This window comes from Nansenia antarctica (genome assembly GCF_963989245.1).
Source record: "Nansenia antarctica genome assembly, chromosome: 19".
NCBI lineage: Eukaryota > Metazoa > Chordata > Actinopteri > Argentiniformes > Microstomatidae > Nansenia > Nansenia antarctica.
The window spans coordinates 7884277-7909974 of NC_137692.1; the positions used below are offsets into that span (position 1 = coordinate 7884277).

The 25698-nt window shown below is 45.3% G+C and overlaps 1 protein-coding gene across 1 annotated transcript in view; it reads right to left on the reverse strand.

The window, feature by feature from the left end:
- Nucleotides 1-25698, reverse strand: part of ptprn2 (protein tyrosine phosphatase receptor type N2) — a gene marked incomplete at both ends in the record, with an annotated part of 271437 nt that overhangs the window by 221698 nt on the left and 24041 nt on the right. The window contains one exon of the mRNA XM_080548915.1: nucleotides 3205-3255. Within this exon, the coding sequence (XP_080405041.1) occupies nucleotides 3205-3255 (51 nt within the window). The remainder of the gene's footprint in view (nucleotides 1-3204; nucleotides 3256-25698) is intronic.

The following is a 25698-nucleotide window of genomic DNA, read 5'->3' on the forward strand; positions in this document are numbered from 1 at the left end:
AGATTAAATGTCTGTTCTTGGTCGTGGATTTTGTGAAATACATTTGTAAATATGCGACTTATAGTCCAGTGCGACTTATATATGTTTTTTTCCTCTTCATTACGCATTTTTGACTGATGTGACTTATACTCCGGAGCGATTTATAGTCCGGAAAATACGGTAGATGTGGCCAAATTAACTGTTTGGTACATTCTTAAAAAGAAAGAACGCACTGGTGAGCACCAAAAGACCCAGGATACCACGGAAAACAACTGTGGTGGATGACAGAACAATTCTTTCCCTAGTGAAGAAAAACCCCTTCACAACAGTTGGCCAGATCAAGAACACTCTCCACTCCTCTGTGCAGTTCTGGAACAACATCCTATGGACAGATGAGACAAAGATAAACTTGTACCAGAATGGTGGGAAGAGAAGAATGTGGAGAAAGAAAGAAACTGCTCATGATCCAAAGCATACCACCTCATCAGTGAAGCATGGTGGTGGTAGTGTTATGGCATGGGCATGTATGGCTGCCAATGGAACTGGTTCCCTTGTATTTATTGATGATGTGACTTCTGACAAAAGCAGCAGGATGAATTCTGAAGTGTTTCGGGCAATGTTATCTGCTCATATTCAGCCAAATGCTTCAGAAGTCATTGGGCGGCGCTTCACCGTGCAGATGGACAATGACCCGAAGCATACTGCGAAAGCAACCAAAGAGTTTTTTAAGGCAATGAAGTGGAATGGCCAAGTCAATCACCTGAAGACAAAACTGAAGGGACTCCAGGAACAAGCAGGAACTGAAGACAGTTGCAGTAGAGGCCTGGCAGAGCATCACCAGGGACGATTTGCAAGGATTTGCAACCAAGTATTAAAAGTGACAATGGTTTGAGTAATGATTGTACGTTTGTCCAATTACTTTTGGTCCCTTAAAAAGGGGGGGGGATACATGTAGAAACTGTTGTAATTCCTACACTGTTCACCTGATGCCTGCCACAAACAAATGCAGACATTCCAGCAGTTGCTGTGCAGTATCTTTAGTTTATATCACGATTTTGCAATGTGTCACTTGTGGCTTTAAACCTACTCAGCACAGTAACCGGGGGGCGGTTACTGTGCTGAGTAGGTTTAAAGCCACAAGTGACACATTGCAAAATCGTGATATAAACTAAAGATACTACATCTTTAGATACTACTCAACTCAAGACAATAGCGAAACACAACAGGGGGGTTGCTCAGCTTTTGTTCACCATGGTGTACTCTATTCCTACCTGTGTCTTATTGTAAGGAAGGGAGGGCTAGTTTTACCCACATCACCTTCCTCCCTCTTTCTCACCTATGACCTCTGCCCAATGGGATTGGTTGGCCTCACCTAAGGGCGGGCTTGTTATCTGTGTGTATAAAAAGACATGTCTCCCTATTGTCATCACTTTTCTGAGAAGGATTTCACTGACAGACTCTGTCTGTCATGCTTGTAAACTGTTCTCCTTTTGCAAAAGAGAATGAAATACCTTTTCTGAAGAAAGCAGGCTGCCCTTGTTCTATTTAGATACTTAAATAATGACAGAATGCAGTGCTGCGCTCTCCTCCACACATCCAGATGACCTGGACAAAGACTTTGGAGATGAACTTCTTCAGTTTAGAATTTTGTGCGGGAAAAACTGTTCACCGAAGACTATGCTGCAAATTCTGCGACTACTTTACCAAGCGTGTTTGTTGCACTCAGGCTGTTCTTAACCCTGCCTGTTACCAACTGTGAGGGCGAGAGATCCTTCTCTCAACTTAAAAGAGTGAATAATGAACTCAGGACACCTATGAGACAGAACCAGCTGTCTGCACTCTCCCTTATGGCCATTGAATCCGAACTACTCAAGGGAATAGAATTTGAGGATTTAATTAACGACTTTGCATGCATGTAAGGCTTATTTACCATTATTTCGGGGAAATGTGACACTGATCGATTTGATATTTGTGGAATGGTTTTCTCTTTTAACTGGTTGCTCAGTTAGTGATGCTTGTAAGGGCTGGAGACCCTATAAAAACAAATATATTAATTACAAAATTATATAAAGTATTATCCTTGCATTAAGATGGACTCAATTCAACTTATTGAGTGATTTGTTGATGACATTTTTGCATTTTAGCTACATTGCAATAAAAACTAACAAAATGAAGGTGTTCTAAGATCTGTTGACCGGCAGTGTATTCATTTGCTGTCAGTATGTTTGAGCATGTATGGCATGGCCCATGTCTACCTGGCGTCAGGTCAGTATGTTTGAGCATGTATGGCATGGCCCATGTCTACCTGGCGTCAGGTTTTTAGGTTGGGTCTTACATTTTTGTGTAGTATGTGTGGTGAGCCTGTAGCTATAAGTTAATGTAAATCTATGGTATTTATTGCCTTCAAGTGTGGTTACCCTAGGGCACTAACACACCTGGTAAAGAAAATAAACTAACATACCCTGGTTACACTAACACACTGTAACCCTGGTTACACTAACACACTGTAACCAGTGGTTACACTAACACACTGTAACCCTGGTTACACTAACACACTGTGTTAACTCGGGCCTGCCTGAGCCACAGATAACTGTTCCTCAGAACAACCCCACAGCATTTCTATTAGAACCTTTTCCTCTGGGGAACACATTAACCTTTCGCAATGGTTCAGAAGATCATCTTTACACATGTGTGCCATATCAGACCAGTGCAACTGTAAAACCTACGACCTGATTCTTCCAACGGCCTAACAGAGAATGCTTAGACATTTGCCCCTCTCCCCCCTGTTCTCTCTCATCATGAGATATGATGAGATGCGTTGTCTCAGCAACAGCTGACCATATACTCCATTTCTGTCACCAGGACATCCTTTTTTGGTGAATATTATGAACGATTGCTAGAGGCGAGAGTAATATACTGTAGATGGGATAGAATGTAGATGGGAGAGACTCATTCTCTAGAGATCTATTTTGTGAGTGGGAGGGGGGGTTGGCCTTAACAAATTCTCTCACACTTGATTCATCATCGTTATTTGGTGAATGTTTGCAGAACATATCAGGGTTTGCTCTCACTCTCTGAACTATTACTCCTAAAGTAATGATGAAAAGCAAGGAGTGTTTTAACTAACCAGTTGATACCGTCACTGTAAAAGCACTGTATAATGAGGGTGGTGGGTGGTTGGTTGAGTGTCAGTTCTCAGAAGTGAATCCTTTGAAATGAACTTACCATTGGTGCAGAATTCATAAGGTGTACAAAGCTCATCTTCAAACAGGCAACCTGAAAGAGAGAGAAATAACACTTAAAAAGTAAATTCACAACACTCAGATTACAATTATACCTAACAGGCAACATATATTATATATACTGTATATATAGTATATATATTCTATATTGTCAATGTACCATTGAAGAAATTAACTTGATCTAGTCAATCTCTTGGTGCTTGCACATTAATCAATGTCTCCATAATACAGATATAGATAAATCGAAAAACCTAGTCAGGCAGTAAGTATTTAAGATGGGAGGCGTTTATGGCTTTCCTAAGAGGACAAATTATAAGCTTTACTAGCACCAAAATAAAAGTGTTTACAACAAAAAATCAACCTGCTCAACTCAAAAATTACTTCTACTTAGAGCCCAATACAATGAACTGACCGCAGGAAAGGCTGCGGATAGCTTGTTGAAACTTAGACAAACGTTTTACGACCAAGGGGAGAAACCCTGAAGGCTTCTGGCTTGGCCTATCACGCAAATCCAATCAGAAAGAGCCATTAACTCAATTGAAGATGCTAAAGGTGTAGAGACTGTAGACCCCCTAGAGATAAATGACATTTTTAAACAGTAATACAAAACTCTGTATAGCTCTGAATATCCCATTAACGGAGATGCCCAGGATACATTTCTTGACAATCTTGAATTTCCTCTTATCTCGGAAGACTATAGGAGTAGCCTTGATGCCATTTTGACAGCAGATGAATAGAGGCAATTGATGCTATGAAGACGGGTAAAGCAGCTGGGCCAGATGGGCTGCCTATAGATATTTACAAAACGTTTAAACACAAATTACAAGCTCCACTTTTAGAAATGTTCTTGGAATCATTTGAGACAGGTATGCTCTCCCCATCGTTGACCCTGATTACTTTATGAATGAATGGTCTTTATTGTCATTTATACAGTACAGGTACCATACAACAACATTTAGGAGGGGGGGGCTCCCCTGGTGCTTGGAAAAAAGACTAAAAACAAGAGGGCCAAGGGTAAAATAAAAGAGGGAAAAGAGCTGGTTTACATAAATAAAGGCTATGTACACTATCTACTATACTATACTACTATACTATACAATAAAACACTGTGCTCTACTCTATGCTATGCTATAAATATCCTAACTTTTCCTATATCTGAACCTTATGTACACAAGGGTTGTCATATTGCACATAGTATTTGTTGCACATTCATTAAAGTGTCGCAGTTAGCAGGTTTAGAATGTTCACAGTTGTATTTCAATATTGCACTTATGTTTACAATCTAGTAGCTGCCATCAAATTGTCCAGGGCCTAGAACCTAGGTCTTTGCTGTGTTCAGGGCCTGAATGGCCCTAGGGTAGAAGCTGAGCTTTAGTCTGTTTGTCCGTGCGAACATGGTCCTGAACCGCCTGCCTGAGCGCAGCCGGACAAGGTGTTCGTTCCCAGGGTGGGATGAGTCCCTAGAGATCTTGGAGGCCTTCCTGAGGCAGCGTGTGTTGTACAGCTCTTCCAGAGAGGGGAGGGGGGCGCCGATGATCTTCTGGGCCGATCTCACGACTCTCTGTAGCTCTTTCCTCTCTGCGGCTGTGCAGCTGGAGAACCACACGCAAATGCAGTAGGTGAGGATGCTCTCCACTGTGCAGCGGTAGAAGGTCACAAGCAGCTCCTGTCTGAAGTGGTATTTCCTGAGGACTCTCAGGAAGTAGAGCCGCTGTTGTGCCTTCTTGATGATGGCTGCTGTGTTGGTCCTCCAGGACAGGTCCTCCTGTATGTGCACCCCCAGGAATCGGAGAGTTGAGACTCTCTCCACGCTCCCTCCATCGACGAGCAGGGGCTGGACCTCAGATTTTTTCCTCCTGAAGTCCACGATGATTTCCTGGGTCTTTAACTGGTTCAGCAGCAGGTTGTTAACCTTGCACAGCTTGCCCAGCTGCTCCACCTCATCCCTGTACGCCGCCTCGTCCCCCCCCGAGATGCAGCCCACCACGGTGGTGTCGTCTGCAAACTTTATGATGGAGTTGCTGGGGTGGACGGGGGTGAAGTCGTGGGTGTAGAGGTTGTAGAGGATGGGGCTCAGCACGCAGCCCTGGGGGAACCCAGTGCTGAGTCTGAGGGCTGTGGAGGTGTGGGAGCCCACCCGCACCCTCTGGGGGCGGTCGGACAGGAAGTCCTTGATCCATGCGCAGATGGAGTGTGATAATCCCAGGTCTAGTAGTTTGGTCACTAGCCTGTCTGGAAGGATAGTGTTGAAAGCAGAGCTGAAGTCCACAAAGAGCAGTCTCGCGTAGTCACCTCCAGGTGGGATAGAGTGGAGTGGAGAGTCGCCGCGATGGCGTCCTCTGTGGACCTGTGGGCTCTGTAGGCGAACTGGTATGGATCCAGGCTGGGCGGGAGGAATGTGACTATGTGGGCCCGGACCAGTTTCTCGAAGCACTTCATGATGATTGGTGTGAGTGCCACCGGGCGGTAGTCGTTTAGGCAGCTCACCGTGCTTTTCTTCGGGACTGGGATGATTGTTGAGGTTTTCAGGCAGGGTGGGATGGTGGCCTGGGACAGGGTCTGGTTGAAGATGTTGGTGAAAACCCCGGCCAGCTGGTCGGCGCAGTCCCTCAGCACCCATCCCAGGACGCCGTCCGGCCCCGAGGCTTTTCTGGGGTCCACCGCCTTCAGCACGCGTCTCACTTCATGCTCTGTGAGGGTGAGGCTGCTGAGAGCTGGAGAGAGTGGTGTTTGTGTTGTGGTTACCTCCGTTCGCCCCTCGTCGAACCGGGCGTAGAAGGAGTTCAGCTCTTCCGCCAGCAGGGGGTCGCCCTCAGCGGCTGTGAGCCTGTTGGCTCTGAAGTTTGTCATGTGCTGAACCCCCTGCCACACCCGCCTGGAGTCGTTGCTCAGGAAGCATTCCTCAATCTTCTCTCTGTGGTCTGCCTTGGCCTCCCGGATGCCACGGTTTAGGTTAGCCCTAGTGGTGTTATACAGCAGTTTGTCCTTAGCTGAGAAGGCGTTGTTCCTCTCCTTGAGCAGTTGTCGGACCTTCTCAGTCATCCATGGCTTCGTGTTGGGGTAGACCCGGACACGTTTGTCCACGGTGGCTGAGTTGGTGCAGTTCACTATGTGGTTCAGAACCGACGACGTGAACTGTTCCAGGTCCTCATGCTCATATTCCTGCCATGAGGTGTCATTCAGGCAGATCTGCAGTGGAGCGGACCCTGCTGGCCAGGTTCTGACAGTCTTAGTGGTGATGGGAGCACTTTTCCTCATGGGAGTGTAGGCTGGGATCAGGAGGATGGACATGTGGTCAGACATGCCTAGATGAGCTAGCGGTCTAGCTTTGTAGGCAAGCTTGATGTTGGTGTATACCTTGTCCAGTGTGTTATCTCCTCTTGTTGCACATTTAACATGCTGATAAAACTTGGGTAGTACTACCTTCAGGTCAGCATGATTAAAATCCCCCGCGATGATGTGCACTGCTTGAGGATCTTTGCTCTGTCCACCACTGATGACGTCATGTAGCCGGGCTAATGCTAAGCTAGCATCCGCGCTTGGTGCAATGTAAACAGCTGTTATGTACACTGCGTTGAATTCCCTCGGGAGGTATGTGGGTCGGCATTTAACAGTCAAGTATTCCAGGTCTGGGGAGCAGTGGCTACTCACAGTTTTTGTGTTTAAGCACCAGCTGTCCTTCGTAGATATAACCAGGCCGCCCCCGCGCTTTTACTCGCTAAGCTCCGTCCTGTCCGCTCTGTGTAGCGAGCGGCCTTTGTAGCGCGACCGCAGAGTCGACAATGGAAGCGCTGAGCCAGGTTTCTGTGAGGATAATCACACAGCTATCCCCCACGGTGTTGTTAGTAGCGACCTGCAGTCTCAGTTCGTCCATCTTGTTAGCTAGGGATCTTACGTTAGAGAGGAATATACTCTGCAAAGCTGGCTTGTCCGGGCTCCTCCTCAGCCTCGCTAGCAGGCCTCCCCTGCGGCCCCGGCGTTCCTTGCGGTCCCTACGCCGACGTTTGCGCCTCAGGGTCGGGACTATGTACCAGTCTTTCCCCGGTGTTCGGGCAATATCGTCAGGAATCCTTTGTTGTTTCAGAAACTCCGCTGTTACTGTCCTCCCGTTTTGCGCACCAACTTCTAGTAAGTCGTGCCTGCTGTAGGTACTATTTACACAACAGTTCCCTATAAGTACTGAATTAAAAATGTACATACAAATGTACCTAAAAACCCTAAAAAGCACCGATGGTAGGAGCGCTCCCAGCCTCGCGTGTGAACGCGCCGCCATCTTGGATATAGATCCTAAAACCAGGCAAACCACGGGGCAGATTTTAAAAACTCTGATACTAAAATCCTTTGCAAGGCACTTGCTCAAAGATTAGAGGAGGGTCTTCCTTCTATAATTGTGCTAGACCAAAACGGATTTGTTAAGGGACGTCAAGGATTCCATAATGTCAGAACAGTTATTAAATATATATTAAATATCCTACATGAAAAGAGGCGCTGGCCAGACACAGCCATTCTGTCACTGGATGTGTGAGAAAAGGCTTTTGACAGTGGAATGGCCCTACCTCTTTGAGGTTCTGACCCGTTTTGGTTGTGGGGACAATTCTGCAAATGGATTAAACCTCTTTATACACAATCTACAGCTGAAAATCTCACCAACAATATCATCTCCAAACCATTCAATGTCTTGCGTGGCGCTCGTCAAGGTTGTCCGCTGTCGGCCCTAATATTGACCATGGCTATAGTGTCCATAAATATCTGGCCTGTCTGAGAGCGACAGCCCCTGCGACAGCCTCCTGACACTAAGACTCGTGACAACAAGACAAGGGAGTCTATCTGTGGGAGTCCATCGAGGAAGGCCTGAGAGGAAGCCGGAAGCCAGGGTACTAAGTACCTTCTCTTCCAGTTGTTTGTAGTGTTGCTGCTGTCTTCTCAAGTCACTCCGGTCTACTGAGTGCGCTTAGCTAGTCCTAGTTCTGTTGGTTCCTTTGCCCTCTTCCCCTCTACAGACTTTTGCCACAATGTGCTTTCTCCCTATCCCTGTTCTTCTGACACTCAGGAGGACACCTAGATGCTACATCCCCCCTCGCAAACCTTCCAATCTCATCTACCCACCTCTTTCTACTGACCATGACTTTATCGCCGCAGGCGGTCTCTGGAATTGCCAGTCGGCGGTCCGGAAAGCTGACGCTATCTCAGCTTATGCATCTCTTATGGCCCTCAATTTCCTTGCTCTCACTGAGACCTGGATCACACCAGAAAACACAGCTACACCGGCAGCCCTCTCTGCCGCCTACTCCTTTTCTCATTCCCCTAGACCCTCTGGTCGAGGGGGAGGCACAGGACTCCTCATCTCGCCCAAGTGGTCACACACTGTCCTTCCCCTGGCACACTTGTCTACATCCTCCTTTGAATTTCATGCTGCTTTTGTCTCTTCCCCGGTCAAACTCCACATTGTTGTCATCTATCGCCCCCCAGGCCAACTCGGTGACTTCCTAGGCGAGATGGATGGCCTTCTCAGCTCTTTCCCTGATGATGGCACTCCGCTCGTACTACTAGGTGACTTCAATTTCCAATCTGAGAAGCTTCTCTCATCTGGAGTACTTGACCTTCTCCTCTCCTTCGGCCTTACCCTGTCCCCCTCTCCTCCGACTCATAAGGCAGGCAATCAGCTCGACCTTGTCTTCACCAGATCTTCCCACACTTCCAACCTTACCGTTACCCCTCTTCCAGTTTCTGATCACCACTTTATATCCTTCTCCCTTCCCCTCAAAACGTCCCCTTCCCTCTCAGCCTCTAACCACTTAAGACCCTCTCGTCGTAACCTACGTACCCTGTCCCCCAGCGCCCTCTCTTCTTCTGTCCTATCCTCCCTACCCTCTGTCGAATCCTTCTCCCTTCTATCCACTGATGCGGCATCCTCAACCCTTCTGTCCGCTCTCACCTCATCCTTCGACACCCTCTGTCCACTAACCTTGAAGCCAGCTCGATCCTCTCCTCGAGCTCCCTGGCTCTCTGAAACGCTACATGCTTGTAGACTAGAGCTCAGAGCAGCTGAGAGGAAATGGAGAAAAACTGGCCTTTCTGATGACCTTAACCTCTATCACTCTCTCCTTGCCAACTACGCCTCCTCGGCATCAGCTGCTAAAACATCCTACTATCATTCAAAAATACATTCTTCTGCCTCTAATCCTAGAAAACTGTTCTCCACTTTCTCTTCACTCCTTAATCCACCTCCTCCCCCTCCTCCTTCCTCCCTGTCCGCCGATGACTTTGTCACCTACTTTGAAAAAAAGGTGGACGACATCAGCAGCACCTTTCTCCCCCCACCGCTCCCTCCTCCCACTAACAATGCTAACACTGTTCCCACTAACAATGCTAACACCCCTTCCAAACTCCCCCCTCGACACTCGATCTCTGGATTGTCATCTTTTTCCCCCCTCTCCCCCGATGAGATTCTCACACTTATCACATCAAAGCGGACAACCACATGCCCTCTTGACCCCATCCCCTCCCCCCTTCTCCAATCCATTTCCGCCGACATCCTTCCTTACCTTACCACCCTAATCAACTCCTCCCTATCCACTGGATCTGTCCCAGCGGCCTTCAAAATAGCCAGAGTCAAGCCTCTCCTCAAGAAACCTACCCTTGACCCATCATCTGTCCACAATTACAGACCGGTATCCCTTCTCTCCTTCCCTTCCAAAACCCTTGAACGCGCGGCATCTAAACAACTGATTGACTATCTCCGGAAGATGGATCACTTAGACCCCCACCAATCCGGCTTCAAGGTTGGGCATTCCACTGAGACTGCGCTCCTTGCTGTCACGGAAGCCCTCCACTCTGCCCAAGCTTCCTCCCTCTCCTCTGTTCTCATTCTCCTTGACCTGTCTGCTGCCTTTGACACAGTCAATCACCAGATCCTTCTCTCCATCCTCTCAGACCTGGGCATCTCTGGCACCGCACACTCCTGGTTTTCTTCCTACCTGGCGGGCCGCTCCTACCAGGTGACCTGGAGAGAATCGCTATCTTCTCCACGAACCCTCTCCACTGGAGTTCCCCAGGGTTCCGTCCTAGGGCCCCTACTCTTCTCCCTCTACACCAAGTCTCTTGGCTCGGTAATCTCTTCACATGGGCTCTCCTACCACAGCTACGCAGACGACACTCAACTCTTCCTGTCCTTCCCCCCGTCTGATGTACACGTGGCAACCCGTATCTCAGCATGTCTCGCTGACATTTCAACTTGGATGGCTGACCACCATCTCAAGCTCAATCTTAACAAGACTGAGCTCCTCTTCATCCCCGGGAAAGCCTGCCCTCTCCAAGACTTCTCCATCACAGTGGAGAACTCTACTGTAACCCCCTCCCTGACAGCCAAGAACCTTGGAGTGATCCTGGATAACCGACTATCCTGTGCGGAGAACATTGCAGCAACGGCTCGCTCCTGCAGATTCCTCCTCTACAACATCAGAAGGATACGACCATTCCTTACCAGAGAGGCAGCGCAACTCTTGATCCAGGCACTGGTCATCTCCCGCCTGGATTACTGCAATGCACTCCTGGCTGGGCTCCCCGCTTCAGCCATTAGACCTCTGCAGCTCATCCAGAATGCTGCTGCCCGGCTGGTATTCAACCTCCCCAAATACTCGCATGTCACCCCTCTCCTTCGCACCCTGCACTGGCTCCCGATAGCAGCTCGCATCAGATTCAAGACCCTGGTGCTTGCATACCAGGCAGCTAAAGGGACAGCCCCTGCCTACCTGAAGGAAATGGTAACCCCCCAAACCCCTGCCTGCTCACTCCGCTCCTCCACCTCGGCTGGCCGACTGGCCCCACCTCCTCTACACAGCAGTCGGGCTGCCCGATCACGTCTCTTCACAACACTGGCTCCCGCTGGTGGAATGAGCTCCCCACGGCTGTCAGAACGGCAGAGTCACTACCCATCTTCCGTCGTAGACTGAAGACCCATCTCTTCAGGTTACATCTTAACTGCTCCTCCTGAGACATCTTCCGACCCTCACCACTACGTCTCCTAAAGACACCCGCTTTCCCCTCTACTGTGTCCCTAGAACTTCTATTGCCCCCCTTGTACTGTTTCTCAGTTTCTCCAGTAATAAAAAATAAAAAAAATAAAAAAAGTTTTAGTAGAAGGCGATAATAGGGAGAAGGTTTCTCCTTCTATCAGTGGCCCCGGGCCCGAGCTAGAGTACTCTTCCTGCAACGAATGGTGGACTGCTGATTCACATGCTTAGCATTCAAATGTATTGATTGTAAGTCGCTTTGGAATAAGGCGTCTGCTAAATGCCAAAAATGTAAATGTAAATGTAGAACCATTTGCCATGGCCGTCAGGTTACATAGTGACATCTCTGGCATCACATTAGGCCATTTAGACAATCTACACAATCTTACACAATTTTCTGTCAGCCTTATCGAGGTCTATCCCAACTCTGCTGGAGATTAATACATTTTGACTGAGTGAATTGAAGACATCATCTCATACAGCTTATTAAGTGATTTAATTCTAGCTTTACCTTGTGTTACTGGTGGTTTGTGTTAGCTATTCTGAGTTAGTATTAGTTTTTGGGGTCAACTATCAGCCTGCATACTAGTTTTCAACTGAAGCCAACTGGGTTTGAAGCCTGATAGCCCTCAATTTGCATATGGAGGAGTCTGGGACACCTCTGCAGCTCTTAAAGCCACTGCCTAGACTAGTGTCATCATACATTTTGACTGAGTGAGTACACCTGTCCGGTCGTCCGGAAGTATCTTCTCTTCCATTTTTTTTGGGGTGCTTGTCTCTTGTCATATTTGTCTGCTTTAAGTGCACTTAGCTACTCCTTATTCTGTTTGTCTATTAACCCTCTTCCCCTCTACTGACTAATATCACAATGTGCTTTCTCTCTGTTCCTGTTCTTCTGACACTCAGGAGGACACATAGACGCTACATCCCCCCTTGCAACCCTTCCAATCTCATCTATCCACCTTCTTCAACTGGCCATGACTTCAGTGCCGCGGGCAGGAACTGCCAGTCAGCGGTACGTACCCTGTCCCCCACCACCCTCTCTTCTTCTGTCTTATTCTCCCTACCCTCTGTGAAATCCTTCTCCCTTCTATTCACTGATGCATCATCCTCCACCCTCTTGTCTGCTCTCACCTCATCCTTCGAAGCCCTCTAACCTTGAAGCCAGCTCGATCCTCTCCACGTGCTCCCTGGCTCTCTGAAACACTACATGCTTGTAGAATAGAGCTCAGGGCAGCTGAGAGGAAATGGAGAAAAACTGGCCTCTCTGATGACCTAAACCTCTATTACTCTCTCCTCTCCAACTACACCTCCTCTGCATCAGCTGCTAAAGCATCTATCATTCAAAAATACATTCTTCTGCCTCTAATCCTAGAAAACTGTTCTCCACACTCCTTAACCCACCTCCTCCCCTTCCTCCTTCCTCCCTGTCTGCCGATGACTTTGTCACCTAGGCTACTTCGAAAAAAAGGTTGACGACATTAGCAGCACCCCTTCCAAACTCTCTGCTCGACACTCAGTCTCTGGCTTATCATCTTTTCCCCCCTCTCCCCTGATGAGATCCATTTCCTCTGAGATCCTTCCTTACCTTACCACCGTAATCAACTCCTCCCTATCCACAGGATCTGTCCCAGCTGCCTTCAAAATAGCCAGAGTCAAGCCTCTCCTCAAGAAACCTACCCTTGACCCATCATCTGTCCACAACTACAGACCGGTATCCCTTCTCTCCTTCCCTTCCAAAACCCTTGAACAAGCTGCATCTTAACAGCTGACTGACTATCTCTGGAAGATGGATCACTTAGACCCCCACCAATCCGGCTTCAAGGCTGGGCACTCCACTGAGACTGCTCTGACTGCTCTCCTTGTCACAGAGGCCCTCCACTCTGCTCAAGCTTCCTCCCTCTCCTCTGTTCTCATTCTCCTGGACCTGTCTGCTGCCTTCGACACAGTAAACCATAAGATCCTTCTCTCCATCCTCTCAGAACTGGGCATCTCTGGCACTGCACACTCCTGGTTTAGTTCCTACCTGGTGGGTCGCTCCTACCAGGTGACCTGGAGAGAATCTCCACAAACCCTCACCACTGGGGTACCCCAGGGCTCTGTCCTAGGGCCCCTACTGTTCTCCCTCTACACCAAGTCTCTTGGCTCGGTAATCTCCTCACATGGGTTCTCCTGCCTACCACAGCTACGCAGATGACACTCAACTCTTCCTTCCCCCCCTCTGACACTCTGTCCTTCCCGCCCTCTGACCTACATGTGGCAACATGTGTCTCTGCTTGTCTCGCTGACATCTCAACATGGATGTCAGCCCACCATCTCAAGCTCAACCTTAACAAGACTGAGCTACTCTTCATCCCCGGGAAAGCCTGCCCTCTCCAAGACTTCTCTATCACAATGGAGAATTTTACTGTAACCCCCTCCCTGACAGCCAAGAACCTTGGAGTGATCCTGGACAACCGACTATCCTGTGTGGAGAACATTGCAGCAACAGCACGCTCCTTCAGATTCTTCCTCTACAACATCAGAAGAATATGACCATTCCTCACCAAAGCAGCGCAACTCTTGACCCAGTCACTGGTCATCTCCCACCTTGACTACTGCAACATACTCCTGACCGGGCTCCCCGCCTCCGCCATCAGAACTCTGCAGCTCATCCAGAACGCTGCTGCCCGTCTGGTGTTCAACCTCCCCAAATGTTCTCATGTCACCCCTCTCCTTCGCACCCTGCACTGGCTCCCGATAGCAGCTCGCATCGGATTCAAGACCCTGGTGCTTGCCTACCAGGCAGCTATAGGGACAGTCCCTTCAGGCTTCAACTGCTGTTTTGCAGTTTTTCGGTGTAGGAGGCAGGCTAAAAAAAAGAAGCGCCCTCTAGTGATCTCTGTGTGTAAATATAATATTACATTCTAAAAAGGGGGTCTCTTCGATTCATACCCGGGATCGATAAAATTGTCAAAAGCAATTACGACCCCATGCTACAATCAATAACTATATCAATAGACAGATGGTCAAATGGACTAAAAGTTCAGAACTTTCAATGGTACCACTGGGCGCCACAATTACGAACAATGACTTCTCCTCAGAACCGCCTCCCTGTGGGTGGATATAGAATAATTTACTCTTACCCCTAAACTCCCACTTGGGTTGGATATTTACTCAGCAAACATTAAACAGCTCCGGAAACAAACTAGGAATCCCATTGTTTTAAATATGATCAATGTCCTGTACAAGACGCGGAGACGCGCTACAGCCCTATCTGGGGGAATTACTATGTTATACCGGGGAGAGCTGATGCAGGTTTCCGCTTATGGGATAACAATGGGTTATGGGTTGAGTAAGGTTGGGGATCTATTCAGGGATAAGGTTATGATGACATTTGAAGAAATTAAAACAAAGTTTGATATCCCTCACAAACATTTTTTTAAATATTTTTATTTATTAAGTTTTATTGCTGCAACCCAATGCCAAAAGATAACTATTCCCCCACGTTCTACTTTGCAGGAAACAATCTTTAATTATTTGTATAGTAAAGGACACATCTCTTTCTTGTATAATATGTTGGTTTGGAGCTCTACTGAGTCCTCTGAAGACCGGCTGGAAGCCTGGAGGGAGGATGTGCAGGAGGAGATCGCTTGGGGTACCATATGCATAGGCACATACTCAAACGGTAAAGACAAGGTTTACGGTTATTACAGTTTAATTGGCTAATGCGCACATAATTTAACTCCAGTCAAATTACACAAATTTAATGACAATATCTCAGACACGTATTAAATGTGGACAAGAAAAAATGATCATTATTCCCACTGTGGGAATGCAAGGAGATAAGAAAATTCTGGATAGAGATCTTACGTGCAAATATATGATATGCTGGACATAAATGTACCTCTACACCCTAAATTGTTCATACTAGGCATATATCCTATGCTGATCCAATCTTACGGAATAATATATATATATATATAAATATATATATATATATATATATATATATATACTGTATATGTTACGGTACATGTGGGAACACGGTACATGTGGGAAAACTCAGGTTAGGGTTAGGTGCTACGTCGACTTGGTACATGCTGGCATGTCTAACCCTAATCCTAATCCTAAACCTAACCGTAGCACCCTAGCACCTAACCCTAACCCTAGTTTTCCCACATGTACAGTATTCCCACATGGCGGCCATGGGCCAATGGCTCCGGGAGATGTCTACCTGCCTTTCAATGGAGAAAATCACATATATTTTATAAGGTAGAAAGGAGACCTTCGATTCCATATGTGACACGGTTTCATTAAAAGGTCCGCATCTCGGGAATTGTGAAACCTCGCAATCGAGCCAAACAAGTCTTGTTGTGAAAACATTTGTTTTCCGGTTTTTGGCATAGGACGACAAACGAAGCGATGAAGAACCCACTCGATATCATATCCAACAGTTTTACATTCACTAAATACCTACATTTAGTTAGCAAAGTCGGGTGGGGGGTATTAGTGTGACAGTGTGTGTAGCCACGCCCACCCCAGCTGTATGTAAGGAGCCATGTGCGTGCGTGTGGATCTGTTGACAAGTTTACAAGATGGAGGCTGAAGCTCTCACTAATGCTATCAACAGAATTTCAAAAGCAGGCAGAAATATCGACAGTGGGCAATTAATGAACTCCTTCATATTGGACTACATAATGGGAACTCCGAACGGGAACTCCGAATCTGACGATGACAGATGACAACGGAATGTCAGACATTGATCTCCACATCAGTTCACTATTCTTGGGACAGTCGTCTGCAGACAGACCTTCTGCTGTGTTCTTGGGTAAGTTTTAGTGAGTTACATGTGTTGTTTACTAGGATTTTGTGTTGGTTACTTAGGATAGCCAAACAGTTATTTGTTGTTTTGTGAGTAAGGTAGATAACGCCTTTGTTAGCCTCAGTTATCAAACCACTGAAACTGCTCACCACAATTATGCCACCGCTCTACAAATCTAATAGGAGATGGTGGGAGGAAGAAATAGGTTGTCAAAGATAAAACATAATGAATAAATACATTTGTTGCAGACCTACTAAACATGCAACATACTGTAATATGTTTCATGCACCATTTTAGTGTGTTTGTGTGTACCAGCTAGCCCAGTGGTTCTCAACCTTTTTTGGGCCAGCGTCCCCCTGTCCATTATCCAGGTCTCTTACCGCCCCCCATCAAAAAAAGTTGGCTTTTTTTCTTCCCTGAATATTAATGTTGACTAATATTCTGTGTTATATCATTTAAAAAGCATGTCACTGAATGCCAAATAATAGATTTGATTTAACTGGGCAGTTGGAATATCATTATCATTAGTTTACCAGAGAGCAGAAAAGCCATGTGAATGTGAATTAAAATGCTGTTTATGAGTGTTAAACAAACTCAGACAACATCAGAGAATACAAACAGACTGTTTTATGATGCTAATATTTATACATTTTTGATTAGACTTTGTTAACAAAGTTCCAAAGTTCAGAGCACTGCGCTCTGGGACCGCTCAGAGATGGGTGCTCTGACTGAAAAGACGGTTTGCCCGAGCGAACTGACCGTTCGTGCATTTACGGACGTACCTGTAATAACACTGCTGACAGCTGATCAATCGCAAGCAGACAGAGTAGTGGTTTCCTATAGCAACAAAAGACGTTGACAGCTGTTCGGAGTGCTTATGTGTTCGTTTCCAGGGCATCAGGGGAGGCTGGTTCATTAGGGGCAATTGGACAATGCCCCACCAAAGGGAGAAGAGAGAGATTTTTTTCCTATGACTTCTAGACAGTGTTGCTTCTGAATATCATAGTCCAATCAGCTAGTGTTCTGTGGAGTATATCATAGTCCAATCAGCTAGTGTTCTGTGGAGTATGTTCCAATCAGCTTCAAGTCCCGCCCCTTTCAGGGCAACTTTCAGTCTACTCGAAGTTGCACTAGGCTGTTCTCGTAGACTTGCATGTAAAATCTATTTTGGTAACTTCAGGCCATTCGGTCATTTGTCTATGGGGTTTTGGGACATGCACAAAGAATCGTACGTGCTTACGTCATGTCCGGCGTAGCTTTAGACGAGCTAGCCAATTAACCTTCATTTCAGATCACGTTCGTTCACCATGGCAATGGCGGCTAGTAATGTTCTGAACAACTCCACCGTTCAGCCGTCGTAGCAACCAGGAGAAATTAACAGTAAAGGAATTAGGACCACCCAGACCAAATGTTATTATAAAGCAAGTTTATACAAAGGCAGGGAAAATTGGAAAATCGTATAACCGAGGATTTACGAGGGGTTGACATTGACGCAGTCTTCATAAAACATGCCGTCCACAAGCAGCATGCAGGCCATAAGGTAAGATCAAAAAATATAGTTTGTACCTTCTCCGTAATATAGAACTTTGTAATAATCAAATGTATGCATGCTATGATGAATGGGAAAGGCGCCGGTAAAACTAGTAGGCTTATATAACAATGAGTTGAATTAAAATTAGGGCTTGCCCGAGTAATTGGAGTAGGATATTCCACTATTCATTTGGTAGGTTGCTATGCGAAGCTTCTTTTTTGCAACAAAACTTTGCATTTGATGTATTATGTTACATTATATTAATATGTAGTTACTTAATGTAATGTAGTATATTACATGTATCAAACAATACATTTTGTCAGCGAATTACAACTAAGCATTTTTTTTGATATATGTATTAGGCTAATATATAGAACATGTCTAAAAATGTCTGAGGTTTAATTTGTGAATAGATAGACCTACATATTTATATTCAAGAATAAGCATATCTACCTAAATAGCTCCAAGATATCTAAGTGGTCGGGAGTGACTCATGTGCACAGCCTGTTAAAGCTAAAGTCAACTGTTATACTTAAAACAGATCCCTCTCTCCTGGAGACCTTAAATCATCGTTAGACTACATTTCAGAAATTACTGTAGATACAATTACAACTACAAGACAGCAGATTGTTCAGCTACATTTTCTTATTTGAAATCTTAACACTGTTGGTCTGTCTGCCTTCAGGGACCAAAGCTCATCTCAAGAGCAGCAGCAAGAAGCCACAGGAACCAGAACATCAAGGAGGGTCTTGGGAGAAGAAGAGAAGCAGAGGCTGTCTAAAGAGGTAGGTCCAAGTTTTGAAACACAGTGTTGGAAAATCACCACCAATCAGAGTTACATTCAGGGATGGGATGGTAGCAGTCTTTATTCAGTGTTGTACTTCCAAAGTGCTTATTTCCACATTTTCTTTCACACCCCATACTTTTGACAGATCTGCGACACAATCCTGGCCCACTCCAAAGAAAGGTTTTCTTTCACCAACCACCTTGTGAGTGCCACGCTGCTCCAAGGAGAGATGTTCCAACAGCACTGCCATGCATTCCCTGTTGAGGCTCTGAACACCACTGTCAAGGCATACCCCATGCTGAACCAGGTGAAGCTCAAGACTGAGCTGTCCCTTGTCTATGAGAGTGCTGAGTTCAAGGGCTGCTCTGGTGCACTGGCACTGTACCAGGTTCTACACAGTTACAACCTCCAGGAGACTTTCTCTGAGACTGTAGCTCTGTTGAACATCCTAATTACTACTCCCATGACAACAGCTGAAGCTGAGAGGTGTTTCTCGACCCTTAAGAGAATCAAGAACTTCCTGCGAAACACAATGGGCCAGGAGCGCCTGAATGCACTGGCCATGCTTTCAATGGAGAGGGAACTAGTCAGGAAGATGCCTGATTTTAATGAGAGGGTCATTGATTGTTTTGCTGCTTTGAAAGAGAGACGAGCTAAATTTCAATACAAGTGAGCAGTATGTATGCCGTCCATATTTTGTATTTTGTAGTATGTAAATAGTTTTATCCATCCATTGCACATTATCAGCCCCTGTGCCACTGCCCTTTATCCTGGATTTGCTGCACCTAAAATAAAATATGTGATAACTGAATACCAATGGCTGTGAGAGTCAATTTATTTAAGCCCGCTGATTTAGGTGAATTTACCCTTGAACGTGTCACCTTAACCATCAACGCAACAATTGCCCCCCCTGAGAGATTTGGCAGGAGCCGCCACTGCAGGGCATCACATGAGGAGCAACATATCACTAAAAAGCGATCGTATATTTTAGTTTGTAAACGTTAAGACGAACACATCGCAATGCTAACCTCAGAATGGCACTAGGGAAAACATCCACAACAACACTTAACAGTAATACATTTATGTAATATAATGTGATGAACCTGCGAGGGGAGGGGACATTCGTAGCTGATTTCTCCAGGTTAGATTATTGGTAGGCTAAGCGACAGAGAACTTTCCGGACTGGTTTATTAATTTTAATAAATATTATTATGTTTATTACAATACGATCGCTTTTTTGAGATACTAGGTTGTTCCTGCTGTGATGGTATGGTATTAGCACTCATTTTAACTCAATTAAATAAGCTGTATTGAAAGGAAGCGAACGAAGCGAACGCATAAGCGCAGAGGGTAGTGTGTATACGCGGGGAGGGAGTATTTGGCACGACAGGCTTAGGTCACCGGCGGGGACATGGACTGAGTATCAAAACTAACATAAGAAATATTCTCTCTCGCTTATAGCCAACAATTACAATGAGCCTACAAACTGAAACACATGTCACTCAAGCATAGCCTACAAGGAAAACACTCATATAAATTAAACAAGACCGTAAATTGAACAACACCGTATCGCTGTTAGATGAGCAACATAAATTAAATAGCCTATTCCTCATAAATCTTCGCCAACTGCGGTACCGCCCCCGTTGAGAAACGATGAGCTAGCCAAACAAGTGTTAGCTTGTTAGCTAGCTAGCTAGCTTTGTTAGAGATATAATAGATTATAGAAAAAGTTAATGCTTTTGTAATGAACGATAATGTTGTGTGGAATCAAAAATAATGATTAATTCATTGATATGTAGATTTGCTGTAGAATAATACTGTGAATTTAAATGATTTCACTAGCCTACTTATTACAGTACACTGAGTCTATGGAAAACCTACACTAGAGAAGTGTAACAAAGAAATCTGTGTTACAGAATGAGGAGGTGAGAGGATCTGAGAGATGACACCTTGATGAGTCACCAGCACTTCAGGTATTTGTCATTGTCATTGTATAAGCAATTCTATTTTGTGAAGATAGTAGTAGGCTATTTCATTAAAAGTGGTGTTGGTAACAATGGGCAATCATTTTAAATGTACTGTCTTCTTTTTGTATTACAGCTTTGATGCCCAGATGGGATGGGAAGGAACTACACCAAGTCCCACTAGATGCTTTACGGGCTATAATGATAAATGCATGTGCACACGGACACTATATTATTTTTTTGCCATTCTATTATTGTATTGCTCAATTGTATCTTACCTAATTTTTTCCATTGCCATGAATTTTACTCTCTTGTACTAATGGAATGGAATAAACTTTTGGCACACATGGCAATAAAAAATCATGAATCATGAATTATTATTATTATTATTATTATTATTGTTTAGCTATTCAAATGTGTCAGCCCTGCAATTATGTTTCCTGAGGGTTAGCTGACAACCCCACTGACAGATGACAGGTAGTGTAATGACAGGTAGTGTAATGGGGGAGTGGTTGTCTTGAGGGTGTGGTTGTCTTGAGGGAGTGATTAGGGTGGAGTTAACTAGCTATTGTTCCCACCCATTACCTCTGTGAAAAACGTATCTGAAGACTTTGAGGCTGGATATCTCAGTATGGTGGTTCAGGGGGTATCAACATTCAAATATCCATGACTTCTTCAACTTGTTTCAGATTTAAATGTATGACACATCATTTTAAAGCTTACAATCTACCCTTTCATAATCTGGAAAAAACAGAAAAATGATTTTGCCCTACTTGCGGACTTTTTAACCATGCCCTGTCACATATGGGAACCATTCATTATTTTGGGGGAAAATATGGATATGTCTGGAGTGTTACAAGAAGTTGAGGATAGGTGAAATGCTTAAGCCTAAGTGCTGAGGGAGGATAGGAACAGAGAGGAAAATAACATTTTCATTTATTTTTATTTTTTCTAACCCGTTTCTTTTTTCTTCTTAATTTTCTGGGTTTCCACCTGTGTAATTTTTTATTTCACTTATTTCTTTATTTTCTGAAACGGGGGGAGAGATATCTCAATTATTTGTCTGTAGTTGTCCTTTGTGATGAGAAGGGGGAACGGAATGTTCTGACGTTCATGAAATCAATAAATACATTGTTACATATATATATATATACTCACCATTGTACAACATCAGGTTTGTATAAAAGAATAAGGGGAAGCTAAATGTTCCTGTGGAGGTGAGTGAAGGAGTGAGCTGAAAACCTCCAGTAGCAAACTACAGACAGTATGCTGCAGATATTGACACCATACTAGCTTCTTTTTATTCTGACCAATTCAGACGGCAGAATACATTCAAACAGAATAGCAACAACAAACCATAAATAACAAAGCACAGCTCAAAATACAATGTTGATAGTGATGCCTGAACATCAAGTCACCTAAAACCAACAAATAACAAAAGTGCAATACAGTAGAGCGATACACTACTGTGGCATGTAGGCTATATCTAAGCTTGAATACTAACGGCAGAGCAATCTATCTCCAATCAGCCAGTTTCCTCTGTCCTATCTACGACTAATGTCCCAGGTCCATGTTTCCTCTGTCCTCTCTACGACTAATGTCCCAGGTCCATGGGCAATGTTCCTGTATATGAATATTAATGAACATTAAGGCTGAGTGAAGGTCTGGGTGTTTGATTGATTGATTGAAAACTTTATTAGAAGATTTGCAGAAGTAGGTACATGAAAGTACATATTACATACAAGGTCAACTAAAAGGATAAAAACCCAAGAAAGCCACTGGCTTATTTCAATTGGGGTCCTTGATTTTCAATTCATCGTTACATGTAAGACAGACAGGGGGAAAAAAAAACAAAAACTAGTACTATCTACACGATAATACAGACAAATAACTATTACTATCTACAAGATAAAAAATACATCCATCATGGGAAGAACAATACTAGATATACAATACAACAAAACATCAGGTATGTACAGCGGGTAGGACAGGTGGGGACATACACCACAGGTGGGGGCGGGGGACAAAACATAAAGTATGTACAGTGGGTAGTTCGGGTCTTTTAATCTGATTTTTGATTTAGAGGGTCCAGTTACGGATTGCAGCCTCCTGTAAATGTTTTTTGAGAGTGGTTTTGAAGGTGGGCAGTGTTTTGCACTCCTTTACGATTATAGGAAGGGCGTTCCACATTTTTACTGCATAGTTTGCAAACGAGTTTAACCCCTTGTTTGTGGTGCAACGCGGTTGAACGTGGTTCGTGGAGCTTCCTCTGGTGTTGTATGTGTGGACGTTGTTCACTTTTTGGAAGTATGTTGACAGGTACTTGGGTGTCTTTGTGGTGTAGCGTATCTTGAAGACCAGGCCCAGTGCAAGCTGCTGCACTCTGTCAACTACTTTTTTGATTACTTTTGCTGCCATTTTATCTCCAGTCTGTTCCAGACTGATAAATGAACAGATGGCATGGGCTGGTGGCTAACAGGTCTCCATGTTCATATTTCAACAAGGAGGAGTTGCAGCCTCAGGGATCAGCCTGCCCTCCTCTCTGATCTGCCCAGGTCAACCTCAGGAATCAGCCTGCCCTCCTCTCTGATCTACGCCAGGTCGCGTCCTAACGATTCCCACCGTAGTTGGGCGCTCCGCCACGCCCAGCGGGCTCCGCCCCCCAGGCTGCGCGCCTCTTTCCACGCTGCAATGCCTCGCTGCAAGATGTCGATGCAAGACTGCCGCACTTATGCTGCGCCCGCGTAGGTTTCATTTATCAACGTTAAAAGTTAAAATATGAACTCCATGTGCATTGTGAAAAGTACATATTTGGGTCTTTCATTCATGATTTTGGTTATTGCTCCTACGTTTTGAACCTAACACGTCTCCTTGGTAATTTACAGACCATCAGTGAACCCTGTCACTGTCAGTAGCACTCAGGTCAGTGTGGAAAACGTGGAGGAATATCCTCAATTGAAGGTATAACGTTAAAGTTTAGCAGGACTTTTTCATGTACTGTAGCCTACTTGTCCTTCAGACAAGTGAACTCATCACAAGGAAAAAGTAATGTGTTCACACATAATGTAGGCTACAAAGTCAAGCCCTTCAAATTACATTGCTGTTAGCATGTAAATATGAAATATGATGACAGTTATGACCAGAGAAGACCGGATTGCTTATTGTTGAGTACTAGCTTGTTATTGACAGATTGAGCCCTAAAGTGTTTATTTATGAACCTAGCAACTGGAAGAAGGGAACTGATGAGAATCGCAATAAGTCATCATTGTAGGATAAGGTTATGAGGTAAAAGTCCCAATGTATATCCGTCCATACTAATTGTATTTTCTTCCTCTGTGGCTTCCATCTGCAGAGTTGGCTACCCCCTGATCACACATACCATGTGTGCAAATACATGGACCTGCCATCACCAGGGGATCATGCTTCATTTGAGGCACAAATTAGAGTCCAGGTCAGGACAGAGGACGAGGCAAGGGAGTGGGTGAAGGCAGCAAAACACTCCGGGGTAACATGGAGGGTCCAAAGAACCATTCCATGTCTGGCAAAGCGCGTTCTTTTCAGGGTAACAGTTAAAATGTCTTGTGCCTGCTCCAAACAGTCACGTATCAGGCGGATGGCATTCACATAGGTTCTCAACTCCTTCCACTTTACGTTTATATAGTGAATATAATGTTTTGTTTAGGTGGACTACAACTGTCAGCACCATGTTGATGTGAGGTCTATGACGGCCAATTCGAGACCTTCATCTAAAAACACATGCTGTCCAGCCACAATGTCTCTCACCCTGAAACAGTGCCAGCAGCCTCTAAGGCGGAGGCGGCAGATTAGCCGGTGAGTTGAGAGATGTATGCAGGTCTACTGTACGCTGATAATCATGTTGTTATATTCATCCTTGGCTTAAACTTAACATCCTCGTTAGCAGAGTATGTTTTTCCATTTTAAACTGTCCTGTATCAGCTTCTCTCACTCCAACCATCTGCAGGTCCACCCTCACCACACCATATACCTTCTTTTAGGCCTCCGCCTTTTCCTTCAGCTCTATCTCCAGCATCCTTACCCCTACCAGCTTGTCTCCTATCTGCCATGTCCAAAACCAAGCTCTGCCTCTTGTTTAGTTATTTGTCAGACAATGCCACCACGTGTAAACTTTCCTTTTCACTATTGGTGGTAGAATTCTGGTAGCATTCTGTCACAAATCATTCTTAAGACACTTCTCCACCCACTCCACCCAGCTTGCACTATCTTCTTCACCTCTATTTTACGCTCTCCATTACTTTGGATTGTTGACGCCAAGTATTTCAACTCATCCACATCCTCCTTGTTACCTCACCAATCCACTGATTCCCTCATTCACTGGCTCAAACTTAACATAATGTTGATATGATTCTGTCAACAGCTGCAAGGACAGACACATGCCTGACTTCCCATTGGAAGTCAGGGTAAAGAACACCCACAACCACAACCTGTTTGTGGCCGAGGCCCTTGGGCACAGAGATGTGGGGAAGGCATCAATTGAGAGCCTGACGAGGCTTTTTGAAATCGGCCACTCTCCCACATCAGCACTTTGTGTGTTGAAGCACGACCTGCAAATGCAGTATGGCGTGAGATATGTCCATGCCTCAGCGAACAGAGAGATCTGCCCAGACCTCCAGTTTGTCCAAAGGTGCACCTTTTTTTTAAGATCATATTGTAGTTATTATGTATGTATTGTCAAAAGACCCCTCACATGATTGGGGTTGAGACTGTATAATACTATGTTGATGATGGTTGTGTATGTGTCACACATTTGAACACATATGAGCAGTGGAGTGGGATGTATAGTTTGAAACGGTATACAGCATGCATATTATAACTTTATTGGCTAACATTTTTTTGTTCAGACTCTTCCAAAAGGTGTGCAGGGGAGAGTATGGTGCACAGCAAGGCCCTTCTATGCTGGAAGCTCTGGAATGACAGGTGGTGGAGTACAACACCAAGTGTGGAGAAGTGTGTGCCAGGATGACCACTTCCTCTGCTGGAGCTCCTCTCATCGCGATATGCTCCCCACTGATGAAATGCCTTCACACCAACAAGCACAGTGGGGAGCTCTGCTTCATCGACTCCTCTGGGAACATGGACAGAGAGAACTGCCGGGTCTTCCTCCTCCTCACACACACATGTGCAGGTGGCCTTCCCCTTGGGATCATCATCACTCAAGCGGAGGACAAAGGCACAATCTTTGAGGGGCTGGAGCTGCTAAAAGGGCTCATTGGAAGGGAAGGCTTTGCAGGGAAAGGACAGGCAGGACCTGGCGTGTTCCTGACAGATGACTCCAGTGCAGAGAGGGGAGCTCTAAAGCAGGCATTTCCTGAGGCTACACTGCTGCTCTGCTCCTTCCAC